We start from the raw sequence: 11,174 nt of genomic DNA, 5'->3' as shown, positions 1-11,174 counted from the left end.
TTTTTTTTTAACTTCATATGAATAGCACATTCTGTATGTTCTCATTTCTACTGTCTGATGAGTTCTCTGTGCAGCCCTGCTATGGTGATTGGCTTGTATCAGCCAAAATGTTTTGTTTCTAATGCAATTTTCTTGGATTCTCCATGAATTGATGGGGTGACTCACAGCTGGATAAGAATGGTTCATTGGCAGACTCATTTTATTTTATGATATCTCCCTCCACCTTTGCTTCAGATGGCCTGCAACATATTCATAGGATTTGTGGAGCCCTGAATATTTGGCTATTTTACTTCCTCCCACATACATTGTCACCCAACGTGACAGAATGACAGGGTATCCCTGGGATAGTAAAAGCAGAAAGGCAATATTAGCATTAAGAGGTAATATTATTATTTATGCAGCGTTATCATTTGAAGGTGCATAAGGTTGACACAGTAATCTCAAAAGGTTTAAAAGCACAATGACAGAACCTGTAATGTTTATTAACAGGCAAAGATAAATGATAATTCAGTGGTTGAAATGCTGGGGCTGAACACAATCAATATGGATTAGATGCACATTACCAAATTGAATATCTTTTATTTCTGCATAATGTTGTATCATGAATCAGAATTTTATTTATAACACTTGACTACAGAGGCAATTGAAATTCTGAGTTCACCCTAAATTACTTATTAACAGAAAAAGTACAACAGGTTTTCATATTTCAAAACACACTAGGTTACTTAAAGGTAACTATTTAATCATACTTTAAAGAAATTTGGACAGTCAATGAATTTAATTTCACCTGGGGATAATGTTTCACAATGTCAGAGGGAGAAGTTTCCTATATCACGCTGGAACTATGACAATTCACTTTTTATGTATGGATAAAGGGTGATACAATGAACAATACTTGCCTAGCAAAAAGGCAATCATAGAATACACATGATAGTAAAAGATGATTGGTATTAACTTGGACTAAATTGCAGATAAAAGGTTTTGAAATAGTCAATGACAATGATATCTGGCATAATCCAGAAAGCAATACAACTTTCCTGGGGCCTCCCAGGAGGGAAGTTGCCAGTGGGGACTTGGGAATTTGAGGGCTATTCATGAATGTATTTAGCAAGGGAGCGTTACATCAGGTGTGAACTATCAGTTCAGAAAGACCAGCCCGTGGAGCAGATGTGTCTGATCTACAGGGGAACTGACTGCCTTGAATTAAGTATATTTCCTGCTAAATCAAATTATTTTAAAATTTTTCTGTTGAAAGTTATTTATTCATTTATTTATTTTTTGAGATGAAGTTTTACTCCATCACCCAGGCTAGAGTGCAGTGGCATGATCTTGGTTCACCGCAACCTCGGTCTACCAGATTCAAGCAATTCTCCGGTCTCAGCCTCTCGAGTAGCTGGGATTACAGGCACCTGCCACCACATCTGACTAATATTGTGTATTTTTAGTAGACACGGGGTTTCACCATGTTGGCCAGGCTGGTCTCAAACTCCTGATCTCAAGTGATTAGCTCTTTGTGGCCTCCCAAAGTGCTGGGACTACAGGCATGAGCCACTGTACCAGGCCAGTAATATTTAAGTAATTCTGCCATATGTTACTTTACCACTTCCACTTAATACATCCTACTGGTATCCAAGAGGATATATTAATACTGAAATACTATTTAAAGCAAATGTACCTGGCACATGAAACAATTACTCATCACCACTATCCCCTCTCCATTATGATTATTGAAAAAGCATCTGCACATGATGAATTTCAAAGCACAGCTCAGAGGGATTCAAGTGATTTCTAGAAACATATTTTTAAAGACACATCTTAGAGAGACTAGAAAATATCAAGCTTGTCTGTTTAAGAAACTCCACACAAATACAATAATTTATAGCATTCATCCGGGCGCGGTGGCTCACACCTGTAATCCCAGCACTTTGGGAGGCTGAGGCAAGCAGATCACTTGAGGTCAGGAGTTCAAGACCAGCCTGGCCAACATGGTGAAACCCCATCTCTACTAAAAATACAAAAAATTAGTTAGGTGTGATGATGTGCACCTGTAATCCCAGTTAGTTGGGAGGCTGAGGCAGGAGAATTGTTTGAACTCTGGGAGGCAGAGGTTGCAGTGAACCGAGATTGTGCCACTGTACTCCAGCCTAGGCAACAGAGCAAAACTCCATCTCAAAAAAAAAAAAGAAAAAAGAAAAAAAGAGAATTTATAGCATTCTAGGGCATATTACATTAAAAAGAAGTGCGTGAATCATAAAATAGGTTGGGGCATTATAAAGTATTTAAATTCATATTAAAATTGGTTTTTCTCATGAAAAAATCTACTATTTTCTTTTAAAATATATTTAATTTTTATAATATAAAATTTCAGTTAGGTAGGAAGTAGATAGAATAATAAATATTTCCATCTTAGCCTCTTCTATACTTTCTATCAAATTTATTTTATTGAAGATTTTCTTCTTTGGTTTAATCACTTCATTCATGATCCCAGAATTTACTATCCTAATGTCTTAGGGATTATTTAGTGTCTAGGAAGTTGTCTTCATTTACTCATTTTTCATAAGCAAGACCCCTAATGTCCAGCTTGCCTGTGTTGTTGCAATTTCTTAATGTTTTGCTATGGAGTGACTAGCATTTGGATTAACCTGTTTGTCATTTTCTTTCTTCCACTTATCTTGACCCTTCATCAATCCCTTATTTTTCCTTCTGTTGTTCCCCACTCCCTCACCCAAAGAATTACTGTTTTATTTTTACCCCAAACTTTCTAATGTTAAACGAATCCCATATGACCCTGCTACTCTCCAGATTCAATTACATTTCAGAAACATTCAGGGTCTCTTTGTTTCTTCATATCTCTCAAACTTCGTACATTATGATTTATTTCAGGCATTTATTTTATTACTATCTCCATGCATCTCCCATATCAATTTCTTTTTAATTCTCTTTTACACATGTAGTGTCTTTATAAGATACTATACCTAAACACCATGCGGAAAGACAGAGCATAAACGGTTTTGCCAAATATGAAGAAAAGAAGTGAAGAGGGTGATGGGAGTGAGAGCAGGGAATTTTAGAGTTTACAGTAACAAAAATACCTACAACCACTTATTTGGGGCCCGAATGATTATTCTCATATTATGTGATTTTAAAAAGTCTCAGAAAGGTAAATGAGTTTAATTAATGTCATACAACTAGCAAATGGCAACATAGGGACAAAAAATAAAAGTTTCTTAATTTGACAGTCATTGTCTTCCCTTTATATTGCACCACCTTCTTCTGTGGACAAATAGATTCCAAATCTCCTGGCTTCTGGTTCTTTGTGGCACACTTTAGCTCACTGACACATGTTGCCAAAGGTGGTATAACAGGCTGAAAGTGGACTGCCTTTGAGGTAAGGCTAGATACCATTTCAAGGGCAAGCTATGGAACAGTAGTTATCATGATTTAAACAGCTCTGCATTTAACACTAAATTCTAGGATTATTCTGATAGAACCCTTGTGTTCCTCTAGGGGATGAAATTAGAGCATAATCCTGATAGAAGCCTCTCCATATATCTAGTTTCAAATGAGAGCGACAGTGGAAGTCCTGGGGGGTTTATAACCTAGGATGACTGATAGGGAATTTAAGCAAAGTGAATACAAATATTGCTTAAAAAATGAAAGGAGATTCAAATTCAATGATAAGAAAACTTAAAAATTAAAATGACACTGGTTTCCTGTTTAGGGTGTTTTAAAAATTAAAATGTTACTTGTAGGAGTAAGAGATGTTTGGTTAGATTGTCCTTTATAGGGAGTGGGCCCAATACCTTCAGTTTGTGGGCTATGATGGATGTAAGACCCCAGTGGTTAGAGAGTGAATGGGGAATGAAGGCGTGAGTAGAGCAGTTATAGGCTTTTATTTTGCGTAACCTGGCTACAAAGAGAAATTAAGAAAAAGAGCAGGTTTTAAGGAGACACAAAAACAAGAGAGTGCATTTTTTCCCTTTAAAATATTAATGTTAGAGAGATATAAATATGTTTCTAGACTATGGTACGGAAGTTAGGAGAGGGCAGTTTAGCTTTTGTTAGTAGATGGTAGGTAATTTAGATTAATATTTTATGAGAATTAGAAAACTTACACCAGAAATAATCTGCTTAAAGATCTAACAATGCAAGGAAGAATTCTGAGGCCACGATCTCACAAAAGACAGAAATCTACAAAAGTGATCATAGGTTTTTCACTAGGGCTATCTACTGATTTCAGGAGATATAATTAAGAGGCTGAGAAGCTGAGAAGCTGAGGAGTTTTTGCTAGACGATTACAATTAGGATTATAAGAAATAGAGTCCAAATACCACAGAAATCCAGGGTGTCTAGCAATTAATGAGGCTTTGGGTAGGGAATGAGAAGAACAGCATCTTAGAAGTAAGATTTTTGGTTAGATTCGTCTCTGTTGGGACTAAATCCCTTATTGGCTGATGTTATCCTAAATTGCTAATGCTGTTAGCCACCTGCCAGAAATAAGCTTATATTTTCCTTGGAGGAAGAGCAGCACAATTCTGGTCATAAAATTATTTATAAAATAAAATTTCAAGCATTCAGTCAAAAATAAATAATCAAAGAGACATGAAAACATGACCAAAATTCAAAAGAAGCAGGTAAGGGCACGAGATTACATGAAAATCACATAACAGAGTAATCAAAGATAGACTTTAAAATATTCTTTAAATTTTCAAAGTCATAACAAATAAGCAAGAGAATTAGAATTGAGAATTATGACAGAGAATAAGAAATTAAAAATAGAAAGTTTAGAACTGAAAAATACAACAATCACAGTTAAGATGTCAATGAATGAATTCAATAGCATCTTAGACACAACTGAAGAGAGAATTAATAAATCAGAAGACAGACATAAAAAAACTATTGATTTTTCGAGGTAGGCAGATCACTTGAGGTCAGGAGTTCCAGACAAGCCTGGCCAATGTGGCAAAACCCCATCTCTATGAATAATACAAAAATTAGCCGGGCATGGTGGCGCACACCTGTAATCAAGAGGCTGAGGCAGGAGAATCACTTGAACCTGGGAGGCAGAGGTTGCAGTGAGCTGAGATGGTGCCACTGCACTCCAGTCTGGGTGACGGAGCAAGACTCTGTCTCAAAAAACCAAAGCAAACAAAATAAAAACAAACAAACAAACAAAAAAAAATCTACTGATTTTTGTATGTTGATATTGTATCCTGCAACTTTACTAAATTTATTTATTGGGTCTAACAGTTTTTTGGTGGAGTCTTTAGGATTTTATGTATATATGATCATGTTTGCAAGCAGGGACAACTTGACTTCCTCTTTTTCAATATGAATGTTCTTTGTCTCTTTCTGTTGCCTAATTGTTCTGGCTAAAACTTCTCATACTATGTTAAATAAAAATTGTGAAAGTGGGCATCTTTGTCTTATTTCATATCTTAGATGAAAAGGTTCTGACTTTTCCCCATTCAGTACAATGTTAGTTGTTGGTTACATTGTATGTCCTTTATTGTATTGCAGTATGTTCCTTCTGTACCCAGTTTGTGGAGTTTTATTTATCATGCAGTGACATTGCATTCTACCAAACGCTTTTTCAGCATTTATTGAAATAGTCATATGGTTTCTGTCCTTCATTCTGTTGATGTGCTGTGTCACAGTTATTGATTTGTATATGTTGAACCATCCTTGCATCACTGGGATGAATTCCACCTAAGCTTTTTAACGTGTTGTTAAGTTTGCTAGTATTTTGTTGGAGATTTTTGCACCTTTCTTCATCAGGTATACTGACCTTTAGTTTTCTTTCTTTCTTTTTTTAATCCTTGTTTGGTTTTAGTATAAGGGTAATGCTGGGCTCATAGAATGAGTTTGCCAGTATTCTCTCCTGTTTTCTGGGGAGGTATGATTTGAATAGAATTGTTATTAGTTCTTCTTTAAATGTTTGGTAGGATTCAGCAGTGAAATCATTATGCCCTAAGCTTTTCTTTAACAGGAGACTTTTCATTATTGCTATGATCGTATTACTTATTACTCATCTGTTCAGGATTTCTATTTCTTTAGGATTCAATCTTGGTAAGCTGTACATGTCTGGGAATCTATTTCTTCTAGAAGAAATCAATAACACAATACCATTTACAATAGCTACAAAAATAAACCTAGAAATAAACTTAAACTAGGAGGTGAAAGATCTCTGCAATAAAACTTATAAAAATTGATAAACAAAATTGAGGAAGACACAAATAAACAAAGATACCTTATGTTTGCGGGTTGAAGGAGGTATATTGTAAAAATGTCCATATCACCCAAAGAGATCTAGAGATTCAATGCAATTCCTATCAAAATATCAATGACTTTCTTTATAAAAAGAGAGATAATAATCTTAAAATTCATATGGAGATACAAAAGACCTTAGATAACCAAAGTAATTTTGAGCAAAAAGAGCAAAGCTGAAGATATCACACTACCTGACTTCAAAATATTCTGAAGAGCTATAGTAACCAAATCAGCATGGTATTGACCTTAAAAAGGCACATAAAACAATAGAAAAGAATAAAAAACCCAGAAATTAATCCATGCATTTACATTTTTGTTTGATTTTAAACAAAGGTGCCAAGAACAGATTTCAGGGAAAAGATATCCTCTTGAATCAATGATACTGGGAAAATCGAATAGCCACATGCAGAACAATTAGGTTAATTTCCTATCTCTCACTATATATAAAAATCAACTTTAAATGAATTAAACACTTAAATATAAGACCTAAAACTATGAAAATACTAGAAGAAAACATTGGGGAAATGCTTTATAAAATTGAACTGGATGAGGGTTTTGGGATAAAACCTCAAAAGCACAGATAACAAAAGCAAAAATAGACAAATATGATTACGTTAACCTAAAAAGCTTCTGCAAAGCAAAGGAAACAGTAAGAGTGAAGAGACAGCCTACAGAATAGGAAAGAGTATTTGCAAACTGCATCTTACAAGGTGTTACTATCCAGAACATGAAAGAAACTCAAACAACTTAATACCCAAAAAAACCCCAAAACAAAACAAAAAACTCCCAAACAATCTGATTTAAAGTGAGCAAAAGACTCGTATAGATATTTCTCAAAAGAAGACATACAAATGGCTAACAGGTATATTAAAAAATGCTCAATATCACATACTATTCAGGAAATGCAAATCAAAAATCACAATGAGATACAATCTCACCCCATTTAGAATAGCTATTATAAAAAAGACAAAAAGATAACTATTGATGTTGAGGATGTGGTGAAACAGAAACTGTTTGTGGGAATGTAAATTACTACAATTATTATGGAAAACAGTATGGAGGTTCTTCAAAAAACTAAAAACCCAGAACTATCATATGATCCAGCAATCCTATTACTAGGTGTATACTCAAAGGGAATGAAATCAGCATGTTGAAGAGATATTACACACCCATGTTTACTGCAGCAGTATTCCCAATAGCCGATCTATAGATGAATGGACAAAGAACATTTGGTGTGTGTGTGTGTGTGTGTATACATATGTATATACATACACACATCTGTTTCTCTCTGTAATATACATGTATATATGTATATACATGTATACATTTATGTATACAGTTATACATATGTGTGTATATATATGAATATATATGTGTGTGTATATATATATAATGGAATACTATTCAGCTGTAAAACAGAATGAAATCCTGTAGTTGGTAGCAACATGGATGAACCTGGAGGACATTACATTAGGTGAAATAAACCAGGCAAAGAAAAATAAACACTGCATGATCTCACTTATATGTGAAATCTAAATATGTTGATTCTACAGAAGTAAAGAGTTAGAATAGTGGTTACCAGAGGCTGGGAAGAGTAAGGGGAAAGGAAGAATGGGGAGAGATTGGACAACAAGTACAAAGTAACAGGAAGAATAAGTTCTGGTGTTCCATTACACAATAGGGTGACTATAGCTAATAATAATGTGTTATGACTCTAAATGTATTATAGCTTTAGTCAAGATAGCTTGACTATTATCATCATAAAGAAGTGATAAATGTTTATGGCGATGGGTATTCTAATTACCCAATTTTATCATTATACAATGTATACATGCATTTAAAATCACACTGCACCCCATAAATATGTACAATTATGATGTACATATAATAAATACAACAAAAAATGAAGAATGTACATACAAGAAAACATCCAAAACAAAGCATGGAGAGGAAAAGAAAACATGGAGAGAAAAAAACACAGACAAGAGGCAAGAAATATCTAAGATACTAATAAGGAAGCCTTAAATTAATATCATTGGAATCTCAGGAAGAAAAGATAGAATGGGTTAAAACTAATATTTGAGAATTTTCTAAAATTAACATAAGACATTAAATCACAGAGTCAAAAATCCTGAATATGGCAAATACAATGATTACCACATTTAGAAATATCAGAATAAAACCAAAGACAGAAAAATCTTAAAAGGCAGGTAGAGGGGGAAAATATTATCTTGAAAGGAACAACCATTCAATGGAGAGATATCTTAACAGAAACAATGAAAGCGAAAAGACTGTGGAATGAATCCCGATCGCTTCAGAGTAGACCTTGAATTTCACCACCAATGAAAATACCCTTGAAGAATGAAGGCTAAGAATAAAAAATTTCAGATAATAAAAACAGAGGAATTTACCATCACCAGATCTACACTAATGTAAGTACCAAACAATGTTTTTCAGGCAGATGATGAATGATTACAGATGGAAACTCAAGGATGAGGGAAGAGTGAAAAGGAAAAATATGTGACTAAATAAAAACCAATAATTAGTGCAACAACCTAGTGTATATATCAAGGAAAATATTATTAGTAGAGATTAAGGGAGGTTTATTAATAACACTAAATGTAATTCACAGGGAAGATAAAAAAAATCCTAATTCTGGCTATGTATACATCGTATATATAGAAAAGCCACATGATATATAAAGAAAAAATTAATAGAGCCAAAAGGAAAAACAGATTCCCAATCATAGCAGAAGATTTTTGACACATTTCTTTCAGTAAATGATAGAATAAGCACCTAAAAACGTACCACATCAGACAACTATGTTCTTTTCAAAAACCGGGGAGAGGTTGAAAATACACGAGAGCAGAGCACTGCCCTGCCTCCAACAGCTCACCCCTCAGCCCCTTGGAGCTACCTGGGTCTCCTCAACGTGCTGGTCTTACACATTGCACTATTACTTGAATTTCCTAGCCTTCCTCAACAGGTGAATTCTTATTTACTTGTTTTCAAATACTGAGTTCAGACATAAATCCCTTGTTATTTCTCTCTTCTGGGCTTTTTTAGAACCTGGATGATACTTGGGTTGTATTGTGGCACATGTTACATTGCGATATAAGATTTATTTAGATCTTGCATTGTGCACTGTGACTTCTGGTAGATACCTCTAGCACAGTTTGAATATTTAGGAGATGCTCCGTATGTGCTTCTGGTCTTACAGTCATGTATCACTTAACAACAAGGATACAGGCTGAAAAATGCATTGTTAGGTGATTTCATCATTGTGTGAACATCATAGAGGGCACTTACATAAACCTGGATGGGAGAGACTACTCCACACCTAGGCTATATGGTACAGCATATTGCTCCTAGGTTACAAGCCTGTATAGCATGATACTGTACTGAATACTATAGGCAATTGTAACACAATGGTATTTGTGTATTGAAACATGTCTAAACACAGAAAAGATACAGTAAAAATATGGTATTATAATCTTATGGGATCACTGTAGTATATGCCGTCAGTCACTGACCGAAACATCAGATGTGACACATGACTGTATTTGCCAGATCACAATCATCATCTTTTCTCCCTCCTCATCTTTACTTTAAAAGTAAACATTTACCCTCAACAAATGCTCATACATAGTCCTGTACTAACAGCTAAGATAATTAAATTTTTAGAAATATTTAAAAATGTGGAGACACTGTAAACGACTGGAGTATGTAGGAACTCCCTGACTGCATCCTGAATGTCAAGGTTAAAACCTAAGCGCCAACAAATATGGAAAGTGAAAGATGAATAATTAAGAAATGGGTTAACTGTACCATTTGAAAGTCCATTACCAAGTCTTAATATTTAAGTAATGTTTCCTGATTTTGGCACAAAATAATTACGATTAATAGTGTTTGGGAATGTATTTTCAAGGTCTGAAAAAAATGATGTGGAATGTATCATAGTTTGTCAACTATGCAACTTTGTCTTGTGATTTCAGCCCATGGAGAAGAGAATATTTCTTTTTTGTGTGTGTGTGTGTGTCAAATGATCCTTTATTGAAATACTTTCCTTTGTGCTTAACTGGCTGGGCATTCCACAGCACCACTGTTGATGTCATCTATGATGTCATGAGGGTGGCGGCCATCAACATTACAGCCCACAGACTGGGCAGTCCCCAGGATCTCTTTAATGGTTCCAGAGAGTTCTCTGGCTAAGGATCGGTGCCGCATCTGTCGAGCAATGTTGATGATCTCATCAAAAGTGATGTTCCCACTGTGTTTAATGTTTTTCTGTTTCTTTCTGTCTCTTGGTGGTTCCTTGAGGGCTTTGATGATCAGGGCAGAGGCAGAAGGCACCACCTCAATCTGGGCCTGTCTGTTCTGAATGGTCAGTTTCACTGTAATCCTCAGGCCCTTCCAGTCACCCGTTGCCTTGGCAATGTCATCACCAACCTTTTTCGGAGACAGACCCAGGGGGCCGATCTTGGGGGCCAGCGCAGAAGTGGCACCGACTTCACCTCCGGTGCACCTCAGGTATACGACTTTGATCTCGTTGGGGTCGAACTTCGGCGGCATGGTGGAGGCAGCTGGTGTCGGATGAACCCGGATTCTGGACGACCGAAGAAAGTTGCACCTTCGCCCCCTCCGAGCCGAAAGCCGAGAGAGAAGAGAATATTTCTTTCTCTGTACCTCATGCAGTAGTATGCCAGGCCACTACTGGGCCAGGAAACAAATAAGCTGTTTGGGCCTGAAAAAATAATGGTAGCACTATCTTCTTTAAGAATAGTCATGGGACACAATGAAAACAAAATAGCAAGTTACAAAATGGGAACTTTATTTTTTCGATAACTCTTACCTCATTTGTAACTATTAACTATTTGAGTAGTTTTTCAAAATGTTTTCCACCT

The 11,174-nt window shown here is 35.6% G+C and overlaps 1 protein-coding gene across 1 annotated transcript; it reads right to left on the bottom strand.

Moving 5' to 3' along the window:
• Positions 1-10,305: 10,305 nt before the first annotated feature.
• LOC112622852 (60S ribosomal protein L12) lies at positions 10,306-10,927 on the bottom strand. Its single transcript, XM_025382833.1, has one exon. It carries the CDS (start codon positions 10,840-10,842, stop codon positions 10,345-10,347), a length of 498 nt encoding a protein of 165 aa, XP_025238618.1. The 5' UTR covers positions 10,843-10,927; the 3' UTR covers positions 10,306-10,344.
• Between the last annotated feature and the right edge of the window lie 247 nt (positions 10,928-11,174).

This window comes from Theropithecus gelada, chromosome 4, assembly GCF_003255815.1.
Source record: "Theropithecus gelada isolate Dixy chromosome 4, Tgel_1.0, whole genome shotgun sequence".
Lineage (NCBI taxonomy): Eukaryota > Metazoa > Chordata > Mammalia > Primates > Cercopithecidae > Theropithecus > Theropithecus gelada.
This window is presented reverse-complemented; position numbering and strand designations above follow the sequence as displayed.